This window comes from Falco naumanni, chromosome 4 (assembly GCF_017639655.2).
Source record: "Falco naumanni isolate bFalNau1 chromosome 4, bFalNau1.pat, whole genome shotgun sequence".
NCBI classification, from domain to species: Eukaryota; Metazoa; Chordata; class Aves; order Falconiformes; family Falconidae; genus Falco; species Falco naumanni.
In genome coordinates, this window is record NC_054057.1 from 69,075,546 (window position 1) to 69,088,392 (window position 12,847).

General features: G+C 62.2%; 3 protein-coding genes across 9 annotated transcripts; 1 reads left to right on the forward strand and 2 right to left on the reverse strand.

The window, feature by feature from the left end:
• Positions 1–970: 970 nt before the first annotated feature.
• RAB3A (RAB3A, member RAS oncogene family) lies at positions 971–5,130 on the forward strand. 2 transcript variants are annotated; one of them, XM_040592588.1, is made up of 5 exons: positions 971–1,070; positions 2,233–2,460; positions 2,643–2,761; positions 2,874–2,998; positions 3,437–5,130. In XM_040592588.1, exons 2-5 carry the CDS (start codon positions 2,233–2,235, stop codon positions 3,625–3,627), a joined length of 663 nt encoding a protein of 220 aa, XP_040448522.1. In that variant the 5' UTR covers positions 971–1,070; the 3' UTR covers positions 3,628–5,130. The 2 variants fall into 2 exon arrangements, with proteins under 2 accessions (XP_040448522.1, XP_040448521.1); XM_040592587.1 differs by having other exon boundaries at positions 974–1,075.
• Positions 4,816–10,231, reverse strand: MPV17L2 (MPV17 mitochondrial inner membrane protein like 2). Of its 6 annotated transcripts, none has more exons than XM_040592590.1 (7): positions 10,215–10,231; positions 7,096–7,289; positions 6,702–6,872; positions 6,327–6,403; positions 6,107–6,235; positions 5,915–6,014; positions 4,816–5,589 (listed from the first exon to the last, which is right to left on the reverse strand). In XM_040592590.1, the coding sequence occupies exons 2-6, from the start codon at positions 7,268–7,270 to the stop codon at positions 5,949–5,951; spliced, it is 618 nt and encodes a 205-aa protein (XP_040448524.1). In that variant the 5' UTR covers positions 7,271–7,289; positions 10,215–10,231; the 3' UTR covers positions 4,816–5,589; positions 5,915–5,948. The 6 variants fall into 6 exon arrangements, with proteins under 6 accessions (XP_040448524.1, XP_040448527.1, XP_040448526.1 ...); XM_040592593.1 differs by having other exon boundaries at positions 7,096–7,271; positions 10,204–10,225; XM_040592592.1 differs by having other exon boundaries at positions 10,204–10,219.
• Positions 10,232–10,490: 259 nt separating this feature from the next.
• IFI30 (IFI30 lysosomal thiol reductase) lies at positions 10,491–12,542 on the reverse strand. The gene is made up of 7 exons (XM_040591237.1): positions 12,321–12,542; positions 11,426–11,605; positions 11,273–11,347; positions 11,096–11,191; positions 10,853–11,005; positions 10,683–10,751; positions 10,491–10,614 (listed from the first exon to the last, which is right to left on the reverse strand). Exons 1-7 carry the CDS (start codon positions 12,531–12,533, stop codon positions 10,549–10,551), a joined length of 852 nt encoding a protein of 283 aa, XP_040447171.1. The 5' UTR covers positions 12,534–12,542; the 3' UTR covers positions 10,491–10,548.
• Between the last annotated feature and the right edge of the window lie 305 nt (positions 12,543–12,847).

Genomic DNA, 12,847 nt, shown 5'->3' on the forward strand with positions numbered 1-12,847 from the left:
GCAGGAGCCAGTTGAAAAAGCCTGTTTCATCCGTTGCTTGGCTGAGGGGCTGGATCCATCCCTGCCTCCGGGGGGAGGCTGGGCCGTGTCCCCACTGTGGGTGCCCCTGCAGTGCCCACCCCAGGGGTGCACAGCCATGGCTGGTGGGCTCCAGCCCCAGAGAGCCAGGGGTGCCCGGCTCCGTCCCCCCACGGGCTGTGGCACCCTCGGTGAGGCCCCTCACTCGCCAGGAGCTGCCCCAGGACAGAGGCCGCCAGGCTGGCACAAGCAGGGCAAGGCCAAGCCGGGAGGCGTCTGGGGCCTGCCAGGCTGCGGCCGTAGCAGGGGCAGGCCCGGCTGAGGGCAAGGCCGGTGGGCAGGGGCCGGCCGCTGCCCCAGGGCCCGCGGAGCGCCCAGCCGGGCCCCTGCCACCCTCCCGTGGGGCCGCCATATGCCGCCCGCCCCTAATCCCCGCTGATTGCCTCAGGGCGAGGGAGGACGCAGGGCAGGACATGGCCGCCCACCTGCGCGCCCTGCCCCAGCACCGGGCCTCGCCTCAGGGCAAGGAGCCCCTGGCAGGAGATGGGGGCAGGCTGCCCGTGGCTGCAGGCGTGGAGCGGAGGGGCGCTGGCCGTCGCGATAGGGCGTCATGTCATGACAGGGGAGGCTGTGAAAGCTCGTGTCGCCCCCACCCAGAAAGAATGGTCTGCCCCACGCCCCCGCCTGAGAGCAGATGGTTCAGCCCACGGCACCTCGGGCGCCGCCGGACCGCACCACCGCGCGCTGCGACGGGGGGGATCGGCGCCCACCACACCTCCAGGAGGGGGGGCGTCTCCTCTCCCCTCCCCACCCCACCCACCGTGGGACTCACCGGATGTCCATCACAGCGCGCTGTCAACCAATCATCTTTCTCCCCTGGGGCCCAGCGCTGACGTAAGAGCTCATTTACATGCCTCGCCCCACCTAACCCCCTCTCCCCACCCCCCCCCCGCGCCCCCCCCGCAGCGACGTCATCCGGGCTCTGCAACGGCCGGGGCGGCGCGCGCCGCTGCTGCAGTTGCTGCAGGAGGAGGCGGCGGCGCGAGCGCGGGGTGAGGTGAGCGCGCGCCCCCGGTCGTCTCCCCCCCCCCCCCACTCCCGTCCCCACTCCGGTACCCCCCGCTCCCGGTATCCCCCGGGTCCCCGGCACACTGAGGGTGGCGGCTGCAGCGCGGGGAGGGGGGGGCGGGGGGTGACGGATGGGGGATGCAGCGCGGGGGGGTTGCACTCCCCCCTGCAAGGCGGGGTGGGGGTGGGGCGCGTGTCTCCCACCGGGGACCGGCCGGGTGCGGTGGGCTCGGGCCTGTGGGGAGGGGCAAGGGTTGAGCTGCCTCCCTGCAGGAGCCTGCAGCCCCCCCCCCCTCTCGGCAGAGCACCCTGCAGCAGCCCACGCCCCTCCCCCAGCAGAGCACCCTGCGCCCCCCCCAGCATCACCCTGCGCCCCCCCAGCATCACCCTGCGCCCCCCCAGCAGAGCACCCTGCAACCCACCCTGCAGCATTCTGCGCCCCCCCAGCAGGGCACCTTGCGCCCCTCCCAGCACAGCACTCTGCAGCCCCACCCCCCGTAGCACTGTGCACCCCCACCCCAGCAGCAACCTGCAGCACCCTGTGCCCCCCCCCCAGCACCCTACACCCCCCTGCCCCAGCAGAGCACCCTGTGCCCTGCAGCACCCACAGCCCAGCATCCCTGCGCTCCATTCTGCAGTCCCGGGTGAGCACCCACCTCTGTGCACCCCAGCCCCTGCATCACCACCCCCCAGCTCTGGGCACCCACCCCACCACAGCACCCCGCCAAACAGCCGGAGCAGCAGCCGGGCTGGGCATGGCATGTGGGGCACGGCTAAAGGTGCCATTTTGCAGGGGGGGTGGGATGCAGGAGAGGCTGCAGTGCTCAGCTGCACCCCTGCCAGGGTCACGGCCCCCCAGGCACCAGGGGCTGTGCGCCCCACATCTGCTGCAGGTGCCTTGGTTGGGTCCCTGCGTGGAGGGTGACAGGAGCTGGCCTGGCAGAGCCCTTGGGGACTGAGGGACCGCACCGGTGGCGGCACACCGTGCCCGCGGTGATGCTCACCCATCCCAAAGCGATGTATGGCTTAACCATGCCCACACTGGTGGGAAATGGCACAGATTGTGGCACCAGGGCCTGGCCCTGCGTGGGTTTGCCACCCCCAGCCCCACTGCATCCCTGTCACGGCTTGTCCTCCACCTTGCAGATGGCGTCTGCTACCGACTCCCGCTATGGGCAGAAGGAATCCTCAGACCAGAACTTCGACTACATGTTCAAGATCCTGATCATCGGCAACAGCAGCGTTGGGAAAACCTCCTTCCTTTTCCGGTACGCCGACGATTCCTTCACGCCCGCCTTCGTCAGCACCGTTGGCATCGACTTCAAGGTCAAGACCATCTACCGGAACGACAAGCGCATCAAGCTACAGATCTGGGTGAGCCCCTGGCACTGCCGGTGCCCCTGCACGGCACAACAGTGACCAGTTGCCATTTGCCAGGGCTGGAAGCACCGGGGGTGATGCTGGGGGGTGCCCCCGGCTGGGCTGCATGGTTGCTGGGGAGGGGGGGGGGTCCCCACCTGGTGGTGACAGGCTGCTCTCCCCCTCATCGCACCCAGGATACGGCCGGCCAGGAACGGTACCGCACCATCACCACTGCCTACTACCGCGGTGCCATGGGCTTCATTCTGATGTACGACATCACCAACGAGGAGTCCTTCAATGCCGTGCAGGACTGGTGAGCGCCTGGATAGGGCTCTGGGGACCCCCAGACCATCCCTCCCTCTTCACCGGCAGCCCCCCTGTGCCGTGCTCTGCCCCTGCTTGATTTCCCTCTCTGCTTTCCAAAGGTCCACCCAGATCAAGACCTACTCCTGGGATAACGCCCAGGTCCTGCTGGTGGGGAACAAGTGTGACATGGAGGACGAGCGCGTCGTCTCCTCGGAGAAGGGCCGCCAGCTCGCCGAGCACCTGGGTGAGTTGGGGGGGGGGCCGCCCTGGCGCAGCCATCTTCCCACAAATAATTTAATTAGGGGCTTAATTCCCTCGCTGTAATCCTTCTGCTTCAATGGCAGCGGTGACTTGTCACCCAAGGAAAAAAAATAAGGTGTAATTAACCCGCCAGCGCCGGGCTGTGATGGTGGTTTCTGTTACTGCCTCGTAAACCTGCTGCTGGCTGCTGAGAGGTGCCGGGTGGGGAAAATTGGGGGTCCCGGGGGGGGGGGGGGGGGGGGGCAGGTTGCAGCCAGGTGGTCCGGGTATGTGGCACATGCAGCTCTTCAATATTTCACAAGGGGAGGAGGAGCTGTGGAAGGTTTCTGATGCTGGGCAGCGGGATGCAGGGCTGTAGCGGGGTGGGGGTTTGCCGCTTTCATGTGTGTCCCCCCCTCCATATTATTCCCCCCGCTCCCAGGTTTTGAGTTTTTCGAGGCCAGCGCCAAGGACAACATCAACGTCAAGCAGACCTTTGAGCGGCTGGTGGACATCATCTGCGAGAAGATGTCGGAGTCGCTGGACACGGCTGACCCGGCGGTCACCGGCGCCAAGCAGGGCCCCCAGCTCATGGACCAGCAGGCCCCCCCGCACCAGGACTGTGCCTGCTAGGGCCAGCCCCCCCCATAACACACTCCAAAAATTGGTCAGTGCACCCCCCACCCCTCCCCGAGCCCCTCTTCTTGGGGTTCCCACGGGGGCTTTTGCTGCTGATACCTCTGAATGGGCTGCTGCCTCTCTAGGAGCCCCCCCAGTTCAGTTAGGCTGTGTTCCCCCTGTCGCCCTCCCCCCCCCTCCCCTGCCCCATTTATTTATTTTTTAAGCCTGAGCTGGTAGAAAACTCCCCCTGTTCTGCTTTTAATTGCTCCACGAGTCTGAGAAATATGATTTTCTCTGTCTGCTTGCTGCCACTGGCTCCCATTGCCCCCTGGCCCGTCCCTCCCTGGGGAGCAGGGATGGGCTTCCTCCCCAGGGTGGGGGGGCTACGATGGGACCCCTAAACCTCATGTCCCAGCTGGGACTCCCCCCACCCCCCTCCCCAGCCTGGTTGTGGTCCCACCTGCCCAAAATGCTCCTGGGGGCTTTCTGTGCCCAGCTCTTCCCTGCCCCCTCACACCCACATGGATGGATATTTCCTAACTCTTGTTTATTTGTATAAATAGATGCTAATTTATGCTCCCGCCGTCTTCCTCCTTGTACATAAGAAAAACTTGTAAATAGGTGTAGGAAGTGACGCTGTGCGCGTGACCTGCTGTGCTGTGGCCGTGTTGGTGCATTTATTCTTTTTTTTTTTTTTTTTTCTCAGTGTGGTAACCTTGCTTGTGAATATATCACTTTTAAAAAAAACAAAAACAAAAACCAAAAACCAACCAAATCTATTATTTAAAGGTTAAAAAAAAAAAAATACATGAGCGAGGCCAGCCAAGCAAGCTGTAGCAAACTAGTCCTGGTTTGGGGATGGGGACCGCTGCAAAACCCCTGGTTTTGGCTTGTGGGGGTGTGAGCGGGGCTCAGAGGAGCATCACTAATTTGCTGCAGGGTGTTCGGCTCCTCATGTGTTCCTGTAGTACCGTGCTTCTGTGGAGACTGTGAATAAGTGGATGTTCCTGTAGCAATGATGGACCTGGAGGTCTTGCTGCCCTCTTATTTATTTTTTTTGGAGCGCTGTGTCTTTGTTTTACAGATTTCCCCCCCCCGACCGTGACACCATCTTCCTCCCTTCCTCTTTCCTATTTTTTGTGAAGTTTACTTATGGAAGAGTTACACTGTACTGTACAAATGTCAAAAGTGTCAAAAGAGTACAATTTCCTAAAAATCACTGTATTTAAAGAAATGTTGTGAAGAAATAAATCAATGCTGATCACCGGTTCCTCAGGATCATTGCAGGTGCAGAGGGGTCAGCGCCGTGGTCCCTCAGAGCCTCAGCCCTGCATCGACAGGCTCGTTGCTAGAGAGGAGCAAAACTGATCTGGTTTCTTAATTAGCAACCACCAAATGGCTCCTGCCGTGGCTCAGCAGCTTGGCTGGCTGTGATGCGAGGGCTGCTGTCCCTCCGGGGGTGTGTGGCAGGAGGGATGAGGATGGAGCTTTAAGGCACCGCTTTAAAAGCTTTAGGAAAAAAAAAAATTACATTTAGGTAGTTTTCATTGGTGCTGGTATTAAGTAAGTTCCCAGGTTACAGAGCAAGCATCCAGCTTGCCCAGGAAGCTGGGGGAAGAGAGATGCCATGGTCCAAACCCTGTAAAAACTTCGCCTTAAAAACCCCTGACTGCCTCCGTGCCGATCAAACGCGGCGGCGAACAGGCGGCCGCGATCACGCCGCTATTTTTATCAAACCAGGGTGGCTGCAGCCCAGCCCAGCATAGCCCACGAGTGGTGCCAGGTGGAGTGAAAAGGAGCTGAGGCAGCGGGTGGGGGGGAGCTGGGTGACGTCTCCCTTGAGCTCCGAGGCAAAAAGCAAGGAAAGGGCTGGGGAGGTGCAGCATCTCTCTGCCACGCAGCCGAAGGGGGTGCCCTGAGCGGCTGGCTCTGCGCAGAAGGGTGGTGGAGGGGAGCAAGGCGCCAGCCTCAACCCTGGAAAAGGGAAAGAAAAAACACTACAGCAGAGGGGCGAGCGCCGGGGACCTTCCCTGGGGCGCTGAAGGCGAAGCACAGCTGCAGCAGCTCCTGCCCGCCCCCCAGCAGCATGGGCTCTGGGGGTGAATACAAAAAGAAATGGTTTTAGAGGGTAGCCTGCAACCCCGGGGTGGGTTACAAAGGCAACCCCAACCCATCGGTGCAGTCAGATGAGTTAATCAGCCAGATCTGCGTGGGCTGCGGCAGCCGTGGGGGTCTCCAGCCATCGCTTGCGTAGGGTGGGTTGAGCCACGTTGGCCACGATGCCCAGAAAACCACTCACCACGGGCAGGAGCCTTCGCAATCAGTGAGAGCCTCTACGTCCCGATACTGTGCTGGTTCTCCCGTGGCGAGTCCTTCTCAGTGCTCGGGGGGCTGCCAGGCTAGAAAATGGGAGAGACGGCGCGTTCGGCACGAGCCCAGCTGGCCGTGGTAGCGAGGCATGGGCGCGTGGCACCGCGGTGCCGGTGCTCACCCTGTGTTTGAGGTAGGAGAGGTAAGTGTCCCAGCCCAGCGTGATCACGTTGATATAAACCACCCGGTACTTGGGCGGGACGAAGAGGAAATTCATGAGCTGAGCCACAGGCCAGATGCACCAGTCAGCCTGCCAATAGCAAAGAGCGGCCAGGCCCTCTCCACCGGAGCTCGGTCTGCACCGGGGGCAGGAGGGAGAGCCTGTGGGGGGGTCTATTTACCTTGTAAAACTCCCAAAATTTCTCCTTCAGCTCCTCCCAGCTCTCCTCTAGAGACTGGCCCTCCAGTGTGCCCATGCCTGTGGGGACAGATGGACGTCAGTGGGGATGGGAGTGCACACAACGCTGGGGATTGTGGATGGGAATTACCATCTTGGCGTGCCAGACACTGAAAAATACCAGAAAAACCCACCGTGAGAGGAAAGGGCAGCACCAGCACCAGCCAGAGGGAGGGAGCTCTAGGAAACCCACATCCACCCCACCGCAGGAGGGTGACGGGCGTCACGCCAGCACCCGCACACCCGCACCACGTCACTGGCAGCGTGGGCCACCCTCAGTATTCAGCGGCATTGCCACAAGGCGGGTGCCACCGCGTACCGAGGAAATACCAGGCGCCCAGGGTAGGCGATGTCACCAGCTGGTCGATCAGGACTTTCTTCAGAACCGTTTTCAGCCCCCGCACGCCCCGCGCCGGGAAGGCAGCGTCCAGCCAGAGGTACCAGTAGTGCATCAGCGGACCCATGCTGCAGCCGATGGCGAACATGCGTCCTGCAACACAACACCGCCCGGCGACCCGTGCATTATTGATGTGACACCCTCCCCCTGCCCCCCCCCCCGACCCCCGAAAGCGGATCCAGCTCCGGGGAAAGGCACAAAGGGAGCGTGGCTCCGGGGGCTGCTGGGCAGCCGGACCCCAATTCCCCCACCGTGCTAACGATGATGAGTGAAACGCGCACCCCCTCACGTGTACCGCCCCCCGCCGGGTTGTCACCTGTGCGGGCCACCTGGATCTCCGTGTCTGGGTGCCGGCGGCGGTGCCAGGTCTGCTGCAGCGTGTCGCCGGCGGCCAGCAGCGCGCCACAACTCGCCGTGTTGGTCAGCAGCAGCAGGCGGCCGGTGAAGAGCGGCTTCCAGCAGCGCAGCAGCCGCCGGCCCCGCGCCAGCATCCTGCAGGCAGACACCCCCCTGCCAGGGGCTCAGTGGGGATGGAGCCCCCTCCCACACCACCCCTGTCACTCCGTGCTCCCCAGTCACACCTGTATGTCCCCAGATCCCCCCACTGACGCCAGTTATCCATACTGTGTTCCCCACTAAAGCACCACCGTACCCCCCCCAATTATCCATGCTGTGTCCCCCAGTTACCACTGCTGTGGCCCTCAGGTTTCCCATGTGCTTCCCCGTTACCACGGCTGTACCCTCCCAGTTTCTTCCATAGCCCCCAGTTAGAACTGCTGTACCCTCCCAGTTCCCCCCATAGCTCCCAGTTATCCATATTGTGCTTCCCAGTTAGCACCGCTGTACCCCCCCATTCCCCCTTTGTCCCCCCCCATAGCCCCAGTTATCCATACAGTGCCCCCAGTTAGCACTGCTGTACCCCCCGAGTTCCCACTTTATCCCCCCCATAGCCCCCAGTTATCCATGTTCTCCCAGTTAGCACTGCTGTACTCTCCCAGTTCCCCCCATAGCCCCCAGTTCTCTATACTGTACCCCCAGTTAGCATTGCTGTACCCTCCCAGTTCCCCATACTCTGCCCCCAATTAGAACTGCGGCACCCTCTCAGTTCCTTCCATAGTTCCCAGTTATCCATACTGTGCCCCCAGTTAGAATTGCTATACCCCCCCAGTTCCCCCCATAGCCCCAGTTATCCATACTGGGCTCCCAGCTAGAACTGCTATACCCCCCCAGTTCCCCCCATAGCCCCCAGTTATCCACACGGTGCTCCCCAGTTAGCACTGCTGTACCCTCCCAGTTCCCCCCATAGCCCCCAGTTATCCACACGGTGCTCCCCAGTTAGCACTGCTGTACCCTCCCAGTTCCCCCTTTGTCCCCCCCATAGCCCCCAGTTATCAATACTGTGCTCCCAGTTAGCACTGCTGTACCCTCCCAGTTCCCCCCATAGCCCCCAGTTATCCATACTGTGCCCCCAGTTAGCACTGCTGTACTCCCCGAGTTCCCACTTTATCCGCCCCATAGCCCCCAGTTATCCATACTGTTCTCCCAGTTAGCACTGCTGTACTCTCCCAGTTCCCCCCATAGCACCCAGTTATCCATACTGTGCTCCCCAGTCAGCACTGCTGTACCCTCCCAGTTCTCCCCATAGCCCACAGTTATCCATACTGTGCTCCCCAGTCAGCACTGCTGTACCCTCCCAGTTCCCCCCATAGCCCCAGTTATCCATATTGTGCCCCCAATTAGAACTGTGGTACCCTCCCAGTTCCTTCCATAGTCCCCAGTTATCCATACTGTGCCCCCAGTTAGAACTGCTGTACCCTACCAGTTCCCCCCATAGCCCCCAGTTATCCATACTGGGCTCCCAGCTAGAACTGCTATACCCCCCAGTTCCCCCCATAGCCCCAGTTATCCATACCGTGCTCCCAGTCAGAACTGCTGTACACTCCCAGTTCCCCCCATAGCCCCAGTTATCCATACTGTGCCCCCAGTTAGAGCTGCGGTACCCTCTCAGTTCCCCCCATAGCCCCAGTTATCCATACTGTGCCCCCAGTTAGAACTGCTGTACCCTACCAGTTCCCCCCATAGCCCCCAGTTATCCATACTGGGCTCCCAGCTAGAACTGCTATACCCCCCAGTTCCCCCCATAGCCCCAGTTATCCATACCGTGCTCCCAGTCAGAACTGCTGTACACTCCCAGTTCCCCCCATAGCCCCAGTTATCCATACTGTGCCCCCAGTTAGAACTGCTGTACCCTCCCAGTTCCCCCCATAGCCCACAGTTATCCATACAGTGCTCCCAGTCAGAACTGCTGTACCCTCCCGGTTCCCCCTTTGTCCCCCCCATAGCCCCCAGTTATCAATACTGTGCCCCCAGTTAGCACCGCTGTACCTCCCGAGTTCCCACTTTATCACCCCATAGCCCCCAGTTATCCATACTGTGCTTCCCAGTTAAAACTGTGGTACCCTTCCAGTTCCTTCTATAGCCCCAGTTATCCATACTGTGCCCCCAGTTAGCACTGCTATACCCCCCCAGTTCCCCCCATAGCCCCCAGTTATCCATGCTGTGCCCCCAGTTAGAACTGCTGTACCCTCCCAGTTCCCCCCATAGCCCCAGTTATCCATACTGTGCACCCAGTTAGAACTGCTGTACCCTACCAGTTCCCCCGATAGCCCCCAGTCATCCATACTGTGCTCCCCAGTTAGAACTGCTGTACCCTCCCAGTTCCCCCCATAGCCCCAGTTATCCATACTGTGCCCCCAGTTAGAACTGCTGTACCCCCCCAGTTCTCCTCACAGCCCCCAGTTATTCATACTGTGTTCCCAGTTAGAATTGTTGTACCCTCCCAGTTCCCCCCATAGCCCCAGTTATCCATACTGTGCTCCCCAGTTAGCACTGCTGTACGCCCCAGTTCCCCATTTGTCCCACAGTTATCCATGCTGTGCCCCCAGTTAGAACTGCTGTACCCTCCCAGTTCTCCCCAAAGCCCCCAGTTCTCCATACTGTGCTTCCCAGTTCTCCGCATAGCCTCCAGTTATCCATATTGTGCTCCCCAGATAGTACCGCCGTAGCCCCCCCAGTTTACCCTTTGTACCCCAGTTAAACCTGCTGTACCGTACCAGTTCCTTCCATAGCCCCCAGTTATCCATACTGTGGTCCCAGTTAGCACTGCTGTACCCCCCCAGTTCCCTCCATAGCCTCAGGTATCCATACTGTGCTCCCCAGTTTCCCCATTTATCACTACTGTACCCTCCCAGTCGTCGGCCCCCCCGCTACCCTTGCCGCACCCCCAGTTCCCCCTGCTGCACGCCCCCCACTCACTCCAGTTACTCTCTGCCCCTCCATTCACTCCCCTGTCCCTCCCAGGCCTCCCAGTCCCCCCCGGCCCCCCGGCCCCGCCCCCATGCCCCCGCCCCGTGCCCTCCCGCACCTCCCGCTCACCGCCGCGCGCTTCCGCCCCCCCGCCGGCGGAACTGGGGGGCGGGTCGTCACGGGGTGTTTCCGTTTCCGGTGTCCTCCAGGGCACGTTCAGCGGCGCAGGAGGCCGCCATGACACGTACAGAGGCGCGGGAGGCCGCCATGACACGTACGGAAGCGCTGTCGGCCGCCGTGACAGCTATGGCGGCAGCTGGAGGAGGCCAGGCCCGCGCCCCTGGGCCCTAGCTCCTGCTCTGCCCCAGCCCCGCGCCCCGCAACACACCACTCCGGAGCCTCTTGTTTTACCACAAAACTATATTTTTTATTCGCCTCTCGCTTGGTGCTCCTACGTCGTCCCTCAGTGCTTGCAGCTGCCTGCGGCCTTGTGGGCCCTCGAGCCCTCACAGGCTTCGGGCTTCTCCCCCTGCCAGAGAGCGGCTGGTAAGGCCGTGCCCCCCAGCCCCACCAGCCCCCCCCGGCTCCCCATCCCACCTGGTAGAGGCGGCAGATCAGCCCCAGCAGCGAGGCCTGCGCCTGTGCCTGCAGCTCGTCCGTGTGCTTCTGTATGTGGGGGGACGTGGAGCAGATCAGGGGGGCTCCCTGCCATGACTTGGCACTGCCCAGTGCCCCGGTGTGTCCCCCACCCGCCCCCACCACCGTACCCCATTGATGACGATCCAGGGTACGTATTGGTGTGGGGGGTTGAGTGCCTCGGTCAGCTGGGCGTTGCGGTGCATCAGGGCAGCCCCTGTGTCCCCCTGCACGCAGGCAGTGATGCGGCCCCCATCCAGCTGTGGGGCATAGACCTGCAGGCACTGCCGAGGAGAGAGGGACACACACAGGGAGGTCAGGGGGACTGGGACGTCCCCATAGTGGGGCACGGTGGACAGGGAGGGACAACATACGGCCTCCAGGTTCTTGGTGACGGAGCTGCCTGACTCCAGGCAGAAAATGACGGGGAAGTAGGTGCTGAAGTTCTTGGCCTCATGCATCAGGCAGGTCTATGGGGGGAGGGTGGGTGGTGAGGGACCACCGGACCCTCCATGTGCTAGCACCATGGGGATAGGGACTATCACCGTCACCTCAATCATGTTGCCCAAACACTCCTCCGGGCCGTGCTGGCACTGGAAGTTCCATTTCCCGCTGATGTTCCTCTCCTACGGGACCAACCGGTCTGAGCAGGGCTGGCGGTGCTGGGGTGAGCGCCTGCGGCACTGGGGCAGGTCAGCTCCTACCTCAGCGTTGCCATAGGGCACCAGGGTGATGCTCAGGGCCTCGGCAGGCAGCAGCAGCCAGGTGGTGAAGAGCTCCTGGACCAGGAACTCACGGCATGCTGGGCACAGGCTCTCATAGTACAGACTCAGCTCCACGGGAGCAGCCGCTGGACGCGAGAGGTTGGTGCAGTGGCTCTCCACCTGTATGCGGGAAGGTTTTGGGGGGCACGGGGCTGGGATACAGCTGCAGCCGCCTCCCCGTATTTGCAGGGGATGGGGCAAAGTTGCTGGGATGTGGGGCAGGAGGGGGATGAGGGTGTACAGCGCTGGGAAGGAAGTGAGGGCAGCTTTGTGATCCTCTGTGCTGCCAGCATGCAGCACCGGGGCTTTCCACAGGAACTTCCCCAAAATATTTTGGTACAAAACATATCTGGCATGGCCGGGACATGCCTGGGTGGGGGTGCAGCCCAGCACCCACTGCCGGGTGGTGGCTGCAGTCTTGCGGGGCTCGCAGGGTGCTGCCGGACCCACTGCTGCAGCAGTGTCACCGTTCAGGGATATTCAGGGCAGAATAAGCCGAAAAGCTGTTTTATGCAGAAAAAGCAGAAGAGCCAGCGGCACCCGGAGAAGGGGTTGAGGTCCAGCTGCAGCACAGCATTTCCCCAGGGGTGCTGGGGAGTGCCATGGTGCCAGCGCGGCACTGGGGCTCTGAGCATCCCTGTGGCATGCCAGCCTGTGCCACAGGGATGCTCAGAGCTGGCACTCGCACCAAGTACCACAGCCAGGCGCTGCCCCCAGTGCCATCCCCCCAAACCCCAGCCCCACGCGTGCTGTTTTGGTGGGACATCTCCCCACGTGCTGGGTGACCCTGCCCTGCGTGGGTGGCCAGGGCAGCCCTGGCACGCGTGGCTCTGACCTGGCAGGCGACGGCGATCTCCCGCGAGCTGCACCAGAGGTGGACCGGGTAGTCACAGCTGGGGAAGGCCACCCCGAGCCGTGGGGCCAGCAGGGCCACAAGCACCAGGCGAGCCAGCGGCACCGCAGGGGCCATAGGGACGGTGTGGTGGTGTGTGGAGGCGAACCCGTCCCGGCAAGGTCTTTTAAAGCCCGGCTGCGCCCGCCTCTGCATGCCCTTCCTGCCCTGCTCAACCGGCCTCCTCATGTGACACTGACGCTGCTGACTCACAGGGGGCCGCCCGGCTCCGGCCACCTGGTCCCTGCTGTCCTGCAGCCCCAAACGGGGGGTTTGGGGTCACAGCCCCTCACCCACCCTGGAGCAGCTGCCGCTTCCCGACCGGTTGGGGACAGAAACCTAACTCCGTGCAGCCCAGGCTTGGCGTTCCCCAGACAAGCAGGGGGGTGCCTCCCTGCTGAGACCCCCCGAGCTCCCCCGCGGCTGGGCGCAGGTGCCAAAGCACCCCCAGGCTGGCAACTGTGGGTGCA

Excerpts from the sequence above, each read along its gene's own strand:
- RAB3A (XM_040592588.1), top strand. The coding sequence starts at position 2,233 with ATGGCGTCTGCTACCGACTCCCGCTATGGGCAGAAGGAATCCTCAGAC. Across the intron at positions 2,762-2,873 it reads TTCAATGCCGTGCAGGACTG|GTCCACCCAGATCAAGACCT; the intron begins GTGAGCGCCTGG and ends TGCTTTCCAAAG. Across the intron at positions 2,999-3,436 it reads CCAGCTCGCCGAGCACCTGG|GTTTTGAGTTTTTCGAGGCC; the intron begins GTGAGTTGGGGG and ends CCCCGCTCCCAG.
- MPV17L2 (XM_040592590.1), bottom strand. The coding sequence starts at position 7,270 with ATGCTGGCGCGGGGCCGGCGGCTGCTGCGCTGCTGGAAGCCGCTCTTC. Across the intron at positions 6,873-7,095 it reads GATCCAGGTGGCCCGCACAG|GACGCATGTTCGCCATCGGC; the intron begins GTGACAACCCGG and ends GTTGTGTTGCAG. Across the intron at positions 6,236-6,326 it reads AATTTTGGGAGTTTTACAAG|GCTGACTGGTGCATCTGGCC; the intron begins GTAAATAGACCC and ends TGCTATTGGCAG.
- IFI30 (XM_040591237.1), bottom strand. The coding sequence starts at position 12,533 with ATGCAGAGGCGGGCGCAGCCGGGCTTTAAAAGACCTTGCCGGGACGGG. Across the intron at positions 11,348-11,425 it reads TGCCCTATGGCAACGCTGAG|GAGAGGAACATCAGCGGGAA; the intron begins GTAGGAGCTGAC and ends TTGGTCCCGTAG. Across the intron at positions 11,192-11,272 it reads GTTTGGGCAACATGATTGAG|ACCTGCCTGATGCATGAGGC; the intron begins GTGACGGTGATA and ends CTCCCCCCATAG.